This window comes from Amblyraja radiata, chromosome 2 (genome assembly GCF_010909765.2).
Source record: "Amblyraja radiata isolate CabotCenter1 chromosome 2, sAmbRad1.1.pri, whole genome shotgun sequence".
In the NCBI taxonomy this organism is placed as follows: domain Eukaryota; kingdom Metazoa; phylum Chordata; class Chondrichthyes; order Rajiformes; family Rajidae; genus Amblyraja; species Amblyraja radiata.
Window position 1 is genome coordinate 53,341,016 of NC_045957.1, and position 19,875 is coordinate 53,360,890.

Sequence of the window (19,875 nt, forward strand, 5' to 3'; positions counted from 1 at the left end):
GATTATCAAATGAAAACTTTTATGTTAAAGGTGAAACAGGAGCAGCATATTAAATACTGATAATGACAACTGGCCAGCTACTGCATCCACAATAGAAGGCTCATAAAGTCCCAGTGACAAACTGGGCTTATGAACAGGATGTAACCAATATGGAGACACAGAACTGAATCCTTTCAACTGTCATTTAAAATGTTATCATGCTTTCCAGTTTCTGCTAAAGGCAAAATAGTCCTATTGCTATCCTATCTAAGCCTCTTATAAGCTCATGCACCCCAATTAAACCTCCTCTTAGTCACCTTTGTTCCACATAAATCATAGCAAGACTAGACAGCCTTTCCTCATAAATGCATTCCAACCCTTGACAGCAGCCTTGCAAATCCTTCTTGTAGTGCAGTGACCTGAACCACACATAGTACTCCAGCAAATGCTCAGAGATGTTAGTGCAAGTATATTTCAAGAGAAAATATTGTGGGTGACTTCTAATGTAAGAGTGTGGAGGGCAGATAAGTGAAAATCAAGTTGGTTTAAGTATATAGGAAAACTAAGAAAAATAATCAGAATCAGACACCGATAGGAAGAAGTACTGCCCCAAGATGATAGCCCCAAATGAGTTCAACTGTAAATTGTCAATCTGACTTAGGAGAACCGATGGTTCAGAAAGGTCCAATCTTTATTTCATAAAACATTTACGAAGAATTACTTGGCTGAACATGAAGTAATAGAAGTGAGAAATACCAGGTTGTGGTATCTAACTACCGTCAGAGTTTAGTTTAGCAGATTGACACAGAGGAAAAGACAAATATTCCCACAGTGGGGATTTAAAACTATAACATCTTATAAGCATCCTTGTAAATATGTCAACTTATTGATTGATACATCTAGAAAGAAGGACCAGTTCATCTTGGCCCTATATTTAACAGTGCTGCACGAGGAATCCTTAATCCAGATACGGAGAGAAAACAATTAAATTAAAAGCTCATATTAAATCACAAGACTATAGTTCCATCAAACAGAACAGATAAATATTCTCCCTTAGAAATTGTAAATGTTCAATTGTTGACATTAATAAAGAACACAACGAATAGATTGTCATCTTCCATTCCAATACTAGGGGGTAGACATTCTACTTTAAAATTGCATCTCACCTGCATATTTTTAGAACTTGTACAAACATCAACATTAAGGCTGCATTAAGGTCTTCAATCCCATCAATAGCACATAACGTGTATTTAATTGAACAGCAATTACAATAAAAACTTCAATTTGTCCTGGACCTGCCACATCGAAGCTGTGGCCAATAAAGCACACCACGCCTCTACTTCCTTACAAGGCTTAGGAGGTTTGGCATATCCCCAACAACTCTCATCAACTTCAACGGATGCGCCAAAGAAAATGTTTTATCAGGATGCCTCACAGATTAGTTTGGTAACAGCTCCATCCAAGACTGCAAGAAATTGCAGAGAGTTGTGGACGTTGCCCAGATCATCGCGCAAACCAACCTCCCTTTCATGGACTCCATCTACACTTCACGCTGCCTCTGCAAGGCCACCAGAATAATCATGGAGCAATCTCACGCTGGTCACCGTCCTGTATGTGTACACTGTGGACAGCTTCATTGTAATCGTGTATAGTCTTTTCATTGACTGGATAGCACGCAATGAAGAGCTTTTCACTGTACCTCGGTACATGCAACAATAATAAACTAAACTAAACTAAAATATCTGCAGTACTTGATATACGTATATCAGTGATGGCACTGTGATGGAATTTTACAATGATAGTGGTGTTTGTCTTGCTCTCTGAGACAATTACAGCACTTTTCTACAGAACATAGCAACCTGGTCACTGGATAAGGGAATTAGATAAGATTTACTGCAGTCATTTAGATCCATATGTAATTGAGAGTAATGTCTATCAGTAAAATATTGATTTAAACATTAAATATTCCTATCAAATAAACACAAATGCTATCAGCCAATAATGACAGAACAGCATTTCTGGTTCCAGTTTTTAAAACTGTTAAAACAAGAAATGGAGTTAACATCAAGATATTAAGTGAACTAATTATTCTGGACAAAATCAGGAACCGGGAAAGGCTATTCTGAACTATTCTTTCAAGCTAAATAGTTTCCCCTAAATAAGTTACTTTTTCAGATTAGAGCATGGCACGTCATGGTCCAGCATTTTATTACCCAGACAGCATGATTCTACAAATAGAGTACCTATGAATGATGGCTCATAGCCATTTTCAGTAAACCATTCTGGTGAGATATATTTGTCAGATGAGATTTGCATGCAACAATAGTTTGCCTTGGCATAGTCTTTTACATGTGCAACAAATACTCATTTCACAACCTCAGACCATCTCAGAACACCACACCCTATGAATTACTTTGAAGTAAAGACGTTATAGTAATGTGGTGAAATGGAATTATCAATTGGTACATTGCAAGTTCCCACCAATTGTGATGAGGTAACAATCTAAGTATCTGTTTTAGCAATGATGTTTGAAGCACAGTTCTAAAGTACTAAATCTTAAAGACTAATTCAGAGCATAAAAATATGATTATCAAGTAGTGGCAAATTAGGTGAAGAACAAAAGTGTGGACAAAGAGACAGGCTTTGTTGTAAGCTATAATGGAAGGTGTTCTTACAGCAAATATTTTTTTAAAGCATTTTAAGTTGTAGTCGAAAACAGCTGACAGGAATTAGGTCAAAGTTGGAAGCTCGAATGTTATGTCCAGGGATCTATAGTTGAATGAAGCTTTAGAATCAGAAAGGTCCAAACCTCCACCTGACCCAGTGGATGAAGAGCGTGGTTTCAAATGATCTGTTTTCAATACCTGAGCTCATGGTAGCAAATTATGAAGTATTTGATAAGATTGCAGGTAATACCGAGTGGAAGACAAATATTGGCAAACAGAATGTGAGTGAGAGTAGGAATGAATGAGGGATATAAAACACTAGGTTCAGTTGAGGTATACAGGTGACCAAGATTGGGGAAGAAAGGTCAGGAGAAAGCTTTGGGTGCAAAGTGACCAGCGCAAATCGCTGGGATGATAAAAAGTGATGACATTGCATTTCAAGTAACTTCGATCTTCTAATGTTGCAAATGCCAAAATCACGAGGAATTTATGATGATTAATTTCAGCTAAGGAAAATAACTGATATTTAATTTAATAATGTGATATTTCTTTAACAATATGTACATGCTCATATGACCAAGTTATAGTAAGATATTGGCCCAACTGTTCTCACATCTGGATATCAATTACATAGAATACTGCTGCCCATACGCTCTCCAAGAATCAGATGCGATGCGGACTGTTTGAAATACAGATGGTAGAGATGTGATGGGCGTCAGATGGTTGACGTCTGACAGAGGTCAGATGGTAGAGGTGTCCTGGAGGTCAGATAGTAGAGGTGTGAAGGAGGTCAGATGGTAGATGTGTGATGAAAGTCAGATGCTGGTGCATTACACCTCTTTAAAATGTGGATGTTTCAATTAGATCACCTCTATACTACCTAGTCTGCTTTAACTCACTTCACAAACCTACCGTACCAAGAATCAATGATCTTACAGTTTTCCAGTATTTTTTCTACAACCTCTTATGTGAAGAAGATAAATTTAACATGTTTAAGAAAGAACTGCAGATGCTGGAAAAATCAAAGGTAGATAAAAATGCTGGAGAAACTCAGCGGGTGAGGTAGCATCTATGGAGCGAAGGAATAGGTGACGTTTCTGGTCGAGACCCTTCTTCAGACAATTTTAATTTTAATCACACAAGATAAATTTAACAAGTAATTTATGTTTATTTGCCAACAAACAAACTATGTTTTAAATTCTTAATACTTTAACAATAAATAAAATTAAAACAACTTACATAATTATTCATAATTCCACCTCAGTAGTCTACAATCCCGAAAGCATGGACATTGAAATCTCTCATTTCTGGAAACCTTTTCTCATCCACCTGTCGCATTTGGTCTCACCCTCCACCTTCCTTTCCGATCAGATTCCATCTGATGACCCTGGTTAACGCTACCTACTGTATCACACCCCAGCCTCTGTCACTATCTCTATCACTTTCTCTCCCACCTTTCTCCATCCATCAATCCACCCCTCCACTGAATCCACCTATCCGCTGATCATGCCAGCTGTAACCACTCCCCTTCATCTCTTTATACAGCCTATCCCCCCTCCAGTCTTTCAGTCCAGACGAAGGTCTCTACCCGAAACATCAACTGTCCATTTCTCTCCACTTATACTGCTTTACCTGCTGAGTTCCTCCAACATTGTGTTTTGCTCAAGATTCCAGCATCTACAATATTTTGCATCTCCATTAAATAATTACTATAGTTTAAAATTATTTAGGTCTATCTGAATTGCTTTATTTTCAAAAAAGCATCTCTAATCATCTTAGATATTTCCAAACAGCTTGAAGAACTTAAAGCGGCAATCAGCTCATAAAAGCTTTCATTGGCATTTAGGGTGGGCATCAGGACCACCACCAGATTCCTAGTTGTTGATTGTGATTGTGGGCAGATTTGGATTTTGGAGATAAGTTCCTTCAACACTACGTGTCTCCTGATCAGACAGTACAGGTGGTCTGCGACAGCAAGTAGCCAGTACAATGTAGCCAGTCATTTTAAATGAACTATAATTTGATATCACTTGCACAGATTCACTTCAATATTTCATGCTGTTTAAAATAAAGTTTATTATTTTATTGCTAAACTCTCAATTTCACCTGACCTCAGGCAATTCAGGCAAGATGCTTTAGGTTTTACAAGCTGGTCTGGGTACACACTCTATACACAAGCTATAATTGCATTTGGTAGAGGAAATACATCATACAATAATTTCCCTTTCACAACGACCAATGTCATTGTCAAAAATCTATTTATTTTCTATTGCATTTTGTTGGAGAAGTAACAAATCATTGATTTCAAAAGGTTTCACTGTCTTCAATAGAAATATTTGAGGTGGCAAAAGACAGATCAAATGGTGGAAAGTAGTGGCTGTACTTCACATGGAAGTACATGACATGGAGAATAATAAATACAAAATTAAGATATATAGGCAGAAAAGCCCACTGAATTTAAGATGTGGTTAAATGGGATAATATTATACCATGCCGATTGGAAGTAGATTGTGGTATCACGCAAGGTCCACTTCTGAGGCTCTATCTCTTTGCTGTGTTTAATTATATGTTCTGATGTATATATAGAAGAAATGAAGCTGGTTTATAGATTATATCAAAGTAACAGACACTTCTGTAGAAGATGAAAGGAAGCTTAAAGTGATATTGCTAATTTTGTTAAGCCACTATCAAATAGGAAATGGAATTTAATATAAATATACAAGAGGTACATTTGTTTAAATGAACAACAGCAGTAATTATACTGTAAATACATAAACACACTGTTGCAGAAGATCAGAAGGATTTGTAAGTACTGTTTTATACAACATTAAAAAATCTTCAGTTGGATAGAATTCTTCTTCTTCTTCTTATCGAGTCCACACACAAGATTAGAAGGTCAGCCAGAGCTGAACACACTTCTCAGCATCTGCATACAATGGTGTCTGTCTTGTCACTTCTTGTGCTTCGTGGTGGAAAGATTCGTGGAAACAGGGCCGCGACGTAAACGCCCTTTCCTTGACCCCAATGGAATTATGAAAAAGTAGCCTTTATCACTGGAGATAGTAAAATGGAAAGATTAAAATGTCAGAAGACTGTAACATCCATTCAAATACTGGGTGATAGGGTTCACCCAATCTAGGAAAGATGCTGAAGCTTTTGACACAGTAGACCTTCCTGAGGATATCTGAGGAAATACAAATAATGACCCCAGTAGATTTGGAGATTTATTCACAGATGCAAAGGGATGCAAATAGAAAATAAAGACAAACATAAACATAAAAGGGATAGAAAAAAAATTGCCGTGATTTCAGAGGGAACCACAATTTTAAAAATAAATACTTAGTAAAAATATAGCAGTAAAAGGAAATGCTGATCCTTTAAATAAAGGTTTATTGTTTGAATAAATACTGAATATGTCAGGAGAAAGTGCATGCAGGGAATCTAAGGCAAATAAGAGAAGATAAAAGTCAAAATAGAGGAATTTAGTTTAATTAAGATGCACTGGCCAACATATTCTGAGGTTCAAAGTATTTGGCTTCAACAAGGAAAAGTAAACCTGTTAATATGAGTTGCAGGATTGTTATTTGAATTCATTATCAGAGGCAGATTGACAGATTAGAAACAGAGAAACATAGAAAATAGCTGCAGGAGTAGGCCATTCTGCCCTTCGAGCCAGCACTGCCATTCAATATAATCATGGCTGATCAACCAAAATCAGTACCCCGTTCCTGCTTTCTCCCCATACCCCTTGATTATGTTAGCCCTAAGAGCTATATCTAACTCTCTCTTGAATACGATCTTTTGATAACTTGAAGAAGTATCATGTAATCAAGGTTTAAACCAGCATCTTCAGTTCCTTCCTACACATGTAATCAAGGAGACTCAGTGTATATGTTGGACACATCGAGCAAACAAGTTCATTTTTCATACCCTTAGTTTGGCACACATGCCTTACCATTGACACTTGCATCCCATGAAGTAAGGAAATATAAGCATTGGCCAATCCTGATCTGGAATGGACATTAAAGTTCAGGATATACATATTGGTTTTGGAAGGGAAAACAATACTGGTTCAGTGTTAGCAGGACTTAAAGCATTAAATAAATTAAGATCATAGAGACTGAGTTGGTTTTCAAGGCATCTGTAATAAAGGTAGAAAAACTGTTTTCTTTCAACAGTAATCCAAACAAAGGAATGGAATCTCAATCCTAGGAGTGTAGACATTTAGGATCAGAAACCTTTTCACACTAAACTTGATATATATCTGGAACTCATTCCTCATAAAAACATGACAAAACATCAACCAAAATATTCAAGATTACACTTGATAGATTTTTTCAAGGGACATGGAAACAAGATGTATAAATGTAATTAAAGTGCCGAATTGTGGAACAAGCTGACTAACTGATTAATGTTCTTTGGCAACACAGAGTTACTCTTTTGTTAACAATATTTTCATACATCACACACAGATAATAATAAATGTCTACATCACCAAGAATATCTACCATAAACAAAATGGAAACATCGTAAAACAAAACTGCCTTAACAAACTCCATGTCAATACAATATTTACTGCAGAAATTAAGGACTATACGGGAAGTAGGTTCACCTATATAACATCATAGAAACATAGAAACATAGAAATTAGGTGCAGGAGTAGGCCATTCGGCCCTTCGAGCCTGCACCGCCATTCAATATGATCATGGCTGATCATCCAACTCAGTATCCCGTACCTGCCTTCTCTCCATACCCTCTGATCCCCTTAGCCACAAGGGCCACATCTAACTCCCTCTTAAATATAGCCAATGAACTGGCCTCGACTACCCTCTGTGGCAGGGAGTTCCAGAGATTCACCACTCTCTGTGTGAAAAAAGTTCTTCTCATCTCGGTTTTAAAGGATTTCCCCCTTATCCTTAAGCTGTGACCCCTTGTCCTGGACTTCCCCAACATCGGGAGCAATCTTCCTGCATCTAGCCTGTCCAACCCCTTAAGAATTTTGTAAGTTTCTATAAGATCCCCTCTCAATCTCCTAAATTCTAGAGAGTATAAACCAAGTCTATCCAGTCTTTCTTCATAAGACAGTCCTGACATCCCAGGAATCAGTCTGGTGAACCTTCTCTGCACTCCCTCTATGGCAATAATGTCCTTCCTCAGATTTGGAGACCAAAACTGTACGCAATACTCCAGGTGTGGTCTCACCAAGACCCTGTACAACTGCAGTAGAACCTCCCTGCTCCTATACTCAAATCCTTTTGCTATGATTATTCCATATTAAAGGTTAAGGTACCTATAAGTATCGGAATAAATTGACATATTCAACATGTAGCAGATTTGCTATGTGCCATATATTTCATTTCTGCATATAAAATTATGAAACATAGCGCAATAACTGTAGAAACTCGGTCTCTGTTCAACAGTTTGAAGCCATTAAAAACTACACGAGGAAACTGGATTCAGAGATCTCCCATTAATTTCTAGCCAAAATATTAAACGGAATTTACTTCTTCTATTAATGTTAAAATATACTTTACTATATCTCAATTGTGCATTATACACAATTATCTTTTAATAGGATAATTTACTATGACAGATCTCTTTTTTGCCATTATAAGTAATCTATCTACAGTGCATTCAGAAAGTATTCAGACCCCTTCACTTTTTCCACATTTTGTTACGTTGCAGCCTTATTCAAAAATGGATTAAATTATTTTTTTTATCATGTCGCATTTTAAACAGTGGTTTATATTACCTAATATTTGTGGCATCAGCTGAACCTTTTGGCAATCTATGTTTAGTAGTTAGAGTTTTCTGTGTACAGGTGCACAATCTTTTATCCGGAGTTCCGGAAACCGAAAAACTCCGAAAACCGGCCATTTTTTCCAGGATGTCGTCTGCACACCAAAGCTCGCGTTTGGCGCCAAACTTGACCCGAAACGACCCACGGTCAACCCAGGTCTGTACTACTGTAGCGGCTGCCTCCACCCCGGAGACCGGGTAGACCCTTAAACATCTGTAAATCATTGCTTAAATGTTAGTCAGTTAGTTTGGAGGGCTTTTATGTGAAGGGGGAAACTTTAATTCTTAGTCCCCTACCTGGTCGGAGGGGCGGGGAGCGGTCAATGCCTTACCGGGTCGCCGTGCAGTAAGCTCCGGAGCGCTGTGGCCGCCGACTCCCAGCTGGGGCTGCGGGCGTCCGGCCGCGGGCGGCGCCGGTTATAGCTCCGACCCCGGCAACTCTACCCCTGGCTGCGCGGCGCTCCAAATCCAGCGCGGCCCGCGGCCGGACGCCCGCAGCCCCAGCACCGCTGTGGCCGCCGACATGTTGTGTGTCGGCGGCCACAGCGCTCCGGAGCTTACAGCACGGCGACCTGGTAAGGCATTGCCCGCTCTCCGCTGGTATCCCAGCGCTGCGACGCCGCCGACTCCCAACATCGCGGCGCTGGGGCTGCGGGCGTCCGGCCGCGGGCCGCGCTGGATTTGGAGCGCCGCGCAGCCAGGGGTAGAGTTGCCGGGGTCGGAGCTCCAACCGCGGCCGGACGCCCGCAGCCCCCAGCCCCCATGTTGGGAGTCAGCGGCCACAGCACTCCGTAGCTTACTGCACGGCGACCCGGTAAGGCATTGCCCGCTCCCCGCCTCTCTGACCAGGTAGGGGACTAAGAATTAAAGTTTCCCCCCTTCACCCCCCCCCACCACATAAAATCCCTCCAAACTAACTGACTAACATTTATGCAATGATTCCCCGGTCTCCGGGGAGGAGGCAGCCGCTCCAGACTTTTCAAGCCGCCCGCGCTACCTACCTAATCTACGCTAAAAATCTTCCATTCGGAAATCCGAAAAATTCCGAAATCCGACAAGTGTCTGGTCCCAAGGCTTTCGGATAAAAGGTTGTGCACCTGTAATAATTTGTATTTAATGGAATTTGAAACCATAGCATACTCAACAAATTCTAATAACAAAGTAACATATACAGGTAATTCTGTAGAAGATGAAAGGCAGCTCAAAGTACTATGATTCAAATTTCTGTTACAGGATAGGTGTCACTAAGGTGGAAGCAGTGCAGTTAGAATTACCAGGATTTTGCCAGGACTCGAGAGAGTGAGTTATAGGGAGAAGTTAGGCAGGCTGGGACTTCTTTCACAAAATTAAAAAAAAATAATCTTATGCGATATGGACAGAATTTATTGCCCAAATCTAATTGCCCTCAAGTAGGCACAAATGAGTTGCCATCTTGAGTGGCAGCAGCACTTCTGGTGAAGGCATACCTTGCGGCTATTCAAGAGAATATTCCAAGGTACAGACCAGCAAAAATGAAGGAAAGACAATATATTTCCAGTCCAGAATGGTGTGTGACTTGGAAGAGAATCCGCTGTTGTTAAAGTTCCCCTGCACCTGCTGCTCTCTTCCTTATTGGTGGTAGAGGCCACAGGTTTGTATACTGCTGGAGCAGCAAGGTGTAAGCTGGTGGATTGATGGTTTGTACAATGGTTTCTTCCAGAATATTTCATTTAAAAAATTGAACAAGTGTATACATATAAAATAATTTAAAACGATTTTAGCCACGATTCAGTAATGTGGCAAACCAAAATTGGGGGGGGGGGGGAAGTGGGGTAAGAGCTAAAATTCAATAATGTGGCTAATTTGTTTACTGGAATAGACAGTCGAGATCACCAACTATTTCATTGGTGATGGGAAAATCATTTGCATTGCCTCATACTGACTCACTTTTACTTCTCTTGTTCAAAAGATAGTGTATCTGTGGAGAAAGTAATAGCTGGATGATGGGTAAATGGGCCCAGCTGCATGAACTTCCCAGAATGGAGGACACAACACTCACCATTACCGCAGCAGCCATTGCTTGAAATCTTGGCCAGCTGTGGTGAAGGCTCATACCTGCCCAACCTTCTTGCATCACACTACCACCCCCACACTTCCTACCCCCACCCCCTCACTATCTTCCGATTTATGGCAAAAGCATGTACCTCTAACTTTTGCCCTCCTTCCTGAGGTGCTGAGGGACATGAGATACCAGCTCAGAGCCTGGCAATAGGGATAGGTCAGCATAGAGATGGCATCTATGCAGAGTGAAATGTCTAAAATGAACGGGCGGGTCGTAAAGTGAGCATTGTATTGAAGGCAGCTGAGGGATACTTACAATAAAATTTCTGGCATTTTGGCAAGCATGGCAATAGCTTACATGCAATGTTAAAGTATTTTAAATGTGTTAAGCTATTCTGAACATGGATGAATTTTACCAGGTTGTGATATAAGAATGATTCAGCTTATGGTTTTAATAACTCAAAGAAAATAAGCTGTGGTTTCCATTTTAACCAATATAAATAGTGTGCTTGGATTTATGTTGAATGTAAACAATGTTAATCTCAATCACAAACTAAATAGACATAAAACAAAATTAGAAGTATATATCAGACCAAAGTATCTTTCAATACCCACTATTATTAAATAGCTGAATATATTTGCTAAATGAATTATGAATTATGTCACCTAGAACTCTTCAAGAGTCTTTGACCTGTAACAATAATTAACACTCGTCTGTTAGCTTACTTTTTCATGGCATTCTATGTTTATGAAATTATTCCATATTAAAGGTTAAGGTACCTGTAAGTATCAGAATAAATTGACATATTCAACATGTAGCAGATTTACTATGTGCCATATATTTCATTTCTGCATATAAAATTATGATACATAGCGCAATAACTGTAGAAACTCAGTCTCTGTTCAACAGTTTAAAGCCATTAAAAACTACACGAGGAAACTGGATTCAGAGATCTCCCATTAATTTCTAGCCAAAATATTAAACGGAATTTACTTCTTCTATTAATGTTAAAATATACTTTACTATATCTCAATTGTGCATTATACACAATTATCTTTTAATAGGATAATTTACTATGACAGATCTCTTTTTTGCCATTATAAGTAATCTATCTACAGTGCATTCAGAAAGTATTCAGACCCCTTCACTTTTTCCACATTTTGTTACGTTGCAGCCTTATTCAAAAATGGATTAAATTATTTTTTTTATCATCAATCGACACACAATACCCCATAATAAAAAAGCGAAAACAGGTGTATAGAATTTTTTTCAAATTAAAAATAAATAACTAATATCACATTAACATCATACCCAAGAAGTATTCAGACCCATTACTCAGTACTTTGTTGAGGCACCTTTGGCAGCGATTGCAGCCTCAAGTCTTCTTGGGTATGATGCTATAAGCTTGGCACACCTGTATTTGGGTAATTTTTCCCATTCTTCTCTGCAGATCCTCTCACGCTCTGTCAGGTTGGATGGGGAGCATTGATGCACAGCTATTTTCAGGTCCTTCCAGAGATATTTGTTCGGGTTCGAGTCCAGGCTCTGGCTGGGCCACTCAAGGATATTCACAGACTTGTCATGAAGCCACTCCTGCGTTGTCTTGGCTGTGTGCTTAGGGTGGTTGTCCTGTTGTAAGGTGAACCTCCACCCCAGTCTGAGGTCTAGAATGCTCTGGAGCCGGTTTTCATCGAGGATCACTGTACTTTACTCCGTTCATCTTTCCCTCCACCCTGACTTGTCTCCCAGTTCCTGCCACTGAAAAACATCCCAACAGTATGTTGCTGCCACCACCATGCTTCACCGTGGGTATGATATTGGCCAGATGATGAGTGGTGCCTGGTTTCCTCCAGACGTGACGCTTGGCATTCAGGCCAAAACGTTCAATCTTGGTTTCATCAGACCAGGAATCTTGTTTCCCATGACTTTTGGCAACTCCAAGCGGGCTGTCATGTGCCTTTTACTGAGGAGTGGCTTCCGTCTGGCCACTCTATCATATAGGCCTGATTGGTGGAGTGCTGCAGATGTAGTTGTCCTTCGGGAAGGTTCTCCCATCTCCACAGAGGAACTCTGGAGCACTGTCAGAGTGACCATCGGGATCTTGGTCACCTCCCTGACCAAGGCCCTTCTTTCCCGATTGCTCAGTTTGGCCTGGCCGGCCAGCTCTATAAAGAGTCCTGGTGGTTCCAAAGTTCTTCCATTTAATAATGACGGAGGCCACTGTGAACTTCAAGACTGCAATGTTGTTTTATATCCTTCCCCAAATCTGTGACTTGATATAATCCTATCTCTGAGGTCTACGGACAATTCCTTCGTCTTCATTGCTTGGTTTTTGCTCTGACATGCATTGTCAACTGTGGGACCTTATATAGACAGGTGTGTGCCTTTCCAAATCATGTAAAATCAATTTAATTTACCACGGGTGGAGTCCAATCAAGTTGTAGAAACATCTCAAAGATAATCAATGGCAACAGGATGAACCTCATCTCAATTTTGAGTGTCATAGCAAAGGGTCTGAATACTTATGTCAATGTGATATTTCAGTTATTTATTTTAATTACTTTGCAACAATTTCTAAACACTTGTTTTCACTTATTCATTCTGGGGTATTGTGTGTAGATTGATGATTAAAAAAAAAGAATTTAATTTATTTTAAAATAAGGCTGTAATGTAACAAAACGTGGAAAAGGTGAAGTGGTCTGAATACTTTCTGAATGCACTGTATTTTGTTCAGACAATAATTTCAGTTATTTTGAAAATAATCCATATTAATAAAGGAGCTGTGCTCATAATTCACTGATTAAGGCACTGATGTGCAACCTTAAGGGCTAGAAGAAATGTTCAATGATGCTACTTGTGTTAAGTAGAATAGTTTGCAAAATATGTTAAAAATGATTACACCAGCATTCAATTTCTAGTACCTTTTTCTCCCTACATGCCATCCTTGGGCAACATGTTATAGTAGGCCCTCTCTGAACTACCCAATCTATTTCTACAGTTTGAAGATTTCCTTTAAAACTCAAGGTTTTCCTAACTTTGTCTATTACCACATCTAAATACTTCTTTGGTATTCCATGAACTTTTCTGCATTCACCTTCATGAAGCACTTTAGGTTATTTAGTCAAGTTAAAAGCAAACTGTTTTTGGAAGGCAGGAAAACATTGTTGTAAAACATCTATCATGGTGCAGCTTATAAAGATTTATTTAGGGTGCTCAGTTGGATAAGTGTGGAATTTTTGACATCCAATTCAGCATTCCAGGCTAGTATTGTCATTCCTTGTTCAATGCCCTCTATTATACAGCAATAATCATCCCCCATTTTTATTCAGGTATCACTGCATACGAGTGAAATTATCAAATTTGTTCCATAAACACACGGTTACAATGCATGTGTTGCGATTATAAAATGATAGAAATATAGAGAAGGTTTACCAGCATCAAGGAAGAAAAAGTAAATTCACATTTCAAATGCAGATTCATTCTCAGGGGTCTGAGAAAGTAAAACCAAAGCAATAAATGCATTTACTCTTTACAAGTGTTGTTGAGTTTCTTGTAACCATTTGACATTATCTGCTTCTATATCAAGTTACCAACCAATTCCGGTTTTTTGTGCTTTTTATCTCTAATAAATTAACACCAGCCAACTATTTATCTTCTGTGTCAAATTGCTTGTGGTCCAAATGAAACATCAGCTAATTACATTCCACAATGGCAAAACAACTAACATGGACACAATACCTGGCAGTTCAGCAAGTGACTTTTATTGGAATAGAGTATAATCATCAACTTTCTCAGGCTCACCATGCTAACTTACCTACATTCAATTGGTACAAAAACTCAACATTGAAATCCTTTGGAGCTCTCATATCAAGGGATATGTCAACTGGAGCCCAAATACCATAATCGCTCTGTCAGAAAGTTGTGCATTAAACATCAATACAATAGCAAGGGAGTGTTGCACTTTAGGATTCAATACTAAACCAAAACCTAACCATTTGCGGATGGCTTTATGAATCTGATTAACAAATTTGAAAAATAACTGCAAAGTTAGCTAGTCATAGGGCACAGAAACAAACCCTTTGTCCCACCATGCCCACAAGCAACTATCAAGTACCCAACTATTCTAATCCCATATACCAGTAGTTATCCTAACAATATTTTAACATTTATAAATAAATACCAGTTTCTCCTGCCTAATCATTGGGGCCGTGGACACTGTAAATGTTCAGGAATTAACTTCTGCTTTGGTCGTGCAAAAGTCAAATCTGAAAATTGCAGAACAATCAGTATTTAGTGTTAACTCGTCGGTTTTCTGACGGAGAAATAACAACAAAAAGTGAGAAAGGAAGTACTCTTTGAAACTCAGAATAAATGATGACTAAACAAGGGACTTGACAGTTGCAATGAATTGGGACATTACAAAGAAGGCATATGGGGAAATCAGATGTCTCGTTTATTGGCCTGCCCCAAAATGTTCTGCAATCATGTTGGAAACTCACACTGCCAAGTGAAAATGAAAACATTCATTCTATGTGGTTTATACAATCAAATTAAAATCCAAATGTGCATTCAAAAGGTAAGAGGCTTTCTGCAGCTGTATGCAAATTACATTAAACGAGGGGAAAAGACGCCAGTTGAAGTTCTCCCTTACAGTAAGAATTAAAGGGAAAAATAAATGTTACCAGTCATCCGTGAACACGCATGGTGTTTCCAATAAAAGGCTGCTGTGAAAAAGTACACTCAACTCAGAAGAGTCACAAAAAATTAGGACGTTCAGGGAAATTCCCTAAATAGCAAAAGCAGTTAATATGAATTATATCATTTTGCAATTTATTCATTTGTGTATCCGTTCTTTGCGTGAGGGTGGTAAACGTGAAACTTGGCATTGGTGGAAATGTGAACGCTGGAGAGATGCGAAGAGTGAAATTGACAACGGGACGCTTTAGCAACAGCGCGGACGCAGCAGAAACAACCGAAACAACGCGGACGGGAAAGGGAGAAGCGGCGCCTTCCCGCTCACTTCTCGCGCTAATGACGCGAGAACTACAACAACCCCCAGAGCTGGAGTTTCCAACTGTCCTTTAAATCCTCTCTGCACGGCCGTCCCCCACCCACCATCTACTATTCTTACTCTCTTAAACCTGTTGCAAACTAGAACTTTAATGACGATTAGTTTGCAGAGAGATGACTCTGATTTGATTGTCAGAAACTTGCTACAGTTTCACCTAATTTGCACAAAACTTTCACCGTGTCACAATATATCAGTTTTATGTTTCACCGACGCTCATTCTTGCTGAAATGACGCGGTAGGGCTGTGAAATTTTTTTACCTTCTAAATAAGTTAAAAATTGTATTTGTTCGTAGGTGGTGAGAAACGAATAGCCCCGTGGTGCAGAATGAAATGCATTATGAAATGTTACACAATTTTATCCCAAAATATAATGTTCCACATAAATTCTTTAGTGAAGTATTATAGTATTATTTGGTAAAAAATTCACAAAAAATAGGAATGTACAAACCATTCATCGTTTTTGTTTCCCTGTGAATTAATTTAAGATATGCAGCCTGGAGAGATTCTTCCACTTGACCATATGGTGAAGTGTTATTTTTATGATGTTCACCTGGAAATTGAATACAGAGCGCCCCACTCCCTAAACCATTGCTGGGACAAATATATAGAATAAGACATTTCTCTCTTGACTAGGAAGAAGGTGCTTTCACGCTTCGTAATAGTTACTTTCATGCTATTTCAATGCGTGGGGCGGCGGTGCCGCCTGCCGCAGTGGATGTGCCGCGTCTCTCTGGATATGTTTTCGCACCTGACGTGCCGTCCCAAACAGCTAGTTTAACACCAGCATTGACAACTTCCAAACTTCGGATTTGACCTTTAATTACAATTACGATGGAAACAAATGTCCAATCTTGGCATTTACCTGCATACATATTTGCCCAATATCAGGTTAGGGAGTGGGGGATACTTTGACATTCACTTTCCACAGATGGGTTGTAGGATAACGCTTTGATTTCGTCTCCCTCCGTTTGCCAGCAACATGTTAATTGTTTGGGAGAAGAGAGAGGGGTCAATTGTTCCATGACTGTAACTGGGGGAGAAGGGATGTGTTTAAGTGAGAGAGGTTGCCCCAGTCCCCAGCAGCTGCCGTTCCCCTCACCTGACCACGTTGGGATGCTCGAAGGACTCAAGTTGCCGCAGCACGGCCACCTCCCGGATGGTGGAGAGGGGCATCCCCTCTTCACCGGTCTGGACTCGCACTTTTTTAAGTGCGACGAAGCGACCTTCGTTGTTCCTGTCCCTGGCCTTGTAAACCTTGCCGTACGCCCCTTCCCCGATCTCGGCCACCGGCTCATAGCGCTCCGAGAAACTGCCCTCTTTAGCGTCCATGGTGCAAACCGCGGAGCCCCTTCGATGTCTGACACACACAGAGACGGAAACAACCAGGGAGGTTATCCGGGCCGATCACATCTGGAAAGCAAAGCATTTATATATATTTAAAATAAAATACATTTCAACAGAATGCTCAGTTGCGATGATAACGAGATTGTGCGGTTAGTTGTTCATAAAGGACTAGGGTAAGGATTAGGACGGGGCTGGGGCTGACAGAAATTGAAGCGAGTTTACTGTGGGGAGGAAGAGTGTACCATGGAAAGTTGTGCAGCGACGCTTGCAAAGCTGAGATCGCGCAGCAGAACATGTAGGAGCAGCAGCGGCGGCGGCGGCGGCGGCGGGGGCGCGGAAATGCGCGCGCGCGGGCGACGGACGAGCGAGAGCGGCACCGGCGGGCACGCGCACAACGCGCGCCCCCCGCACGTGCTGTCGACAGCACCGAGCGGCGAGGCTGCAGCCGCCCGCCCGCCCGCCCGCCTGCCCATAGAAAGGCATGCACTTTGCATGCAACACCAACACCCATATCCACCCACCCACACCCCTTGAAACACCTTGGGTCGTGTGGGAATAGGGAGTGTGGGAATGGGGAGTGTGGCAATGGGGAGAATGGAGTTCAAGAGTGGGTGTGGTTCATGGGGTAATGGGAAGGTGTGGGTCAAGTATGGAAGGGGAGCGGGCATCGTGTGATAATGGGGAGAGTGGGGGGGGGGGGGGGATCATGTAAAGGGGAGAGTGGGGGGACCGTGTGGTAAGGTCATAAGTGATAGGAGTAGCATTAGGCCATTCGGCCCATCAAGCCTACTCCGCCATTCAATCATGGCTGATATCATCATGTTGTGATCACTATCTCCTATTGGTTCCTTTATCTTGAGTTCCCTTATCAAATCCGGTTCATTACATAAAATTAAATGGGGAGAGTGGGGGTCAAGTGTGGGAGGGGATTTTTTTTTGTGCGAGAGAGAGAAGGGGAGGGGGGCGTGGGGGCTGTAAAGTCACTTGCATTTGCATTGGGGGGGAGAAACCCTCCTGTGAGCACGCTGCCCTGGAGGCAGAAAGCGCGACCGCCTCCAATCCCAGTTTTAAATGTAACCCGGGGCATCCCGCACAAGGGGTGGTGTACACAGACCTGTCAGTGGGAAATACATCCGGCTGCTAAATGGCACCAGTTGGGGGCCGGGGCTAGGGAATTGCTGTTTGCAAGACTCGAGAGGAAAGGAAATTCTGGGAAACCAGGAGTCCGTTCAGTAAACGTCGGCCGCTCCAGCACATTTGGCACCGGGAGCAATCTAGCCGAGACTCGCGATCTCAACTTTCCAAAAACCATGCAGCTTTAAAGGAGCAACATCATCTTAAAGATTGCAGACTTACTTAATCGGGACCCTTCACCTGACCCATGCACGCACACACAGAGCTGTACGCGGCTTCTCTTGATAAAATACGCCAGGCTGAAGAAGTCTGCACTTATTTAATGTCCGTTCAAAGCCCAGCCGGCAGCCCAGCGTGCGGCAAGCGGCAGACTGGGCCACACAGGTAGATGCTCAGCAATCCCCAGCGTGTGAATGAGGACATGTCGGGTGGTGGTAGTGCGGAAGGAGGGGAGGGGGATGGTTGGGGTAGATGGTGCAAAAGAGAAGCAAATGCCAGGCCTGGAGAGTACAAAACTTGTTAGCCAAATGTTTGGTTCTCTTTGCCGGTCAGCATGTATGGAGCCTGGGTGGACAATTTCTATCCAATCTCCACCCTAATCCCTTGCCTCCTTTCTCTTTTATGCGAGGATTTCGCTCCCTCCGCCACAGCCCTTGCCTGAGAGAAAGAGAGAGAGAGAGAGAGAGAGGGAGAGAGGGGAGAGCAAGGGTTCTGTCTTTTCTTTCCCACGACGCCTGAATGTGACCCCCCCCCTTCAGCAGTTGACACACAACATCAACATTTCCGCATTCCTTTGAACAACAAAGGCGAGAGCCGCCCGGCCTTTTCTCTTCCCGAATCACTCACATTCTCTCTGTCTCTCAGCTCAGTGAACTTTTCGTTTCCCACTGTCAAGTTCCAGCCGACGAAAGAAAAAAGAAACATAAGACTACACAACGGAAGATAAGCTTCCTTCCACCACCCCACCCCCTCCCCTCCTCCTCCACCTCCTCTCCTCGCTACCAACCACCGACACACTTTCTCCTCGTTAAAAAAAACATGTAAAAATCCAGTTCAGCTTCCTGGATCCCGATATGTTAACGGTTCAGCCCACTTAAGTCTTGGAATATTTAAAGAAGTCACAAACTTGGCAAGTGTCCCTCTGGATTCCGACCTTGGCTGTTTTAGACGCTCCCAAAGTGTTGGAATTCAGGAGGTCATGCAATCAGCCTTGATGGTGAACTTGCGAACAATCAAAAGTAACAACATTGACGGTGTGCGGGGCTCGCACATCCTGCTACTAGTTTATGTTGTCCTTGTCCACATTGCCAGCTACGACTCGGAGTCCTTGAGGGAGATTTTGCTCCCTTGCCCCCGAAAGTGATGTGAAAGTGACCGGTTAAAACACAACACAAGCAATCGGTAACAAAAAAGACAGAACGAAGCCCGCGGACACCACGCTTACTTTCTCCACAACAACACGTTCAAAGAATCTGTCATAAAATACCTCTTTTACCCAGAATACTTAAAAGGAAATAGACTACGTTTCTGTATACCAGTCATTATATATATATTTCTTCAAAAAATTGGCTGGAAGAAAGTTTGAACGTGTTTACTAAACTTGGGCTCCTCGCAGTTCATTACCCGTTTTTCGCGAACATTCAGATCTAAAAGTATTGAGGCCAAACTGTACTAATCAAGTGGGGCCACAGCGGGGTAAAACATCAATACCTGCATTGAAAACCGAGAACTAGATCCGTCCCGGAAACGTGAATCGGTTTGTTTCTCCGGAAAATAAACATCAAAGATTACTTACTCATTCTTGTGTCATGATGATTTATATATATGTGTGTGTGTGTGTG

The 19,875-nt window shown here is 41.4% G+C and overlaps 1 protein-coding gene across 3 annotated transcripts in view; it reads right to left on the minus strand.

The window, feature by feature from the left end:
* Nucleotides 1-19,497, minus strand: part of cdk6 (cyclin dependent kinase 6) — a 174,069-nt gene extending 154,572 nt beyond the window's left edge. The window contains exons 1-2 of one of the 3 annotated variants that reach the window (XM_033046714.1): nt 19,479-19,497; nt 16,656-16,966 (exon numbers count right to left, since the gene is read on the minus strand). In XM_033046714.1, coding sequence (XP_032902605.1) covers nt 16,656-16,885 — 230 coding nt within the window. In that variant the 5' untranslated portion in view covers nt 16,886-16,966; nt 19,479-19,497. Of the gene's footprint in view, nt 1-16,655; nt 16,967-17,142; nt 17,261-18,880; nt 18,996-19,478 lie in introns of those variants that run through there. The other 2 variants (XM_033046706.1, XM_033046699.1) reach the window with 2 other exon arrangements.
* Between the last annotated feature and the right edge of the window lie 378 nt (nt 19,498-19,875).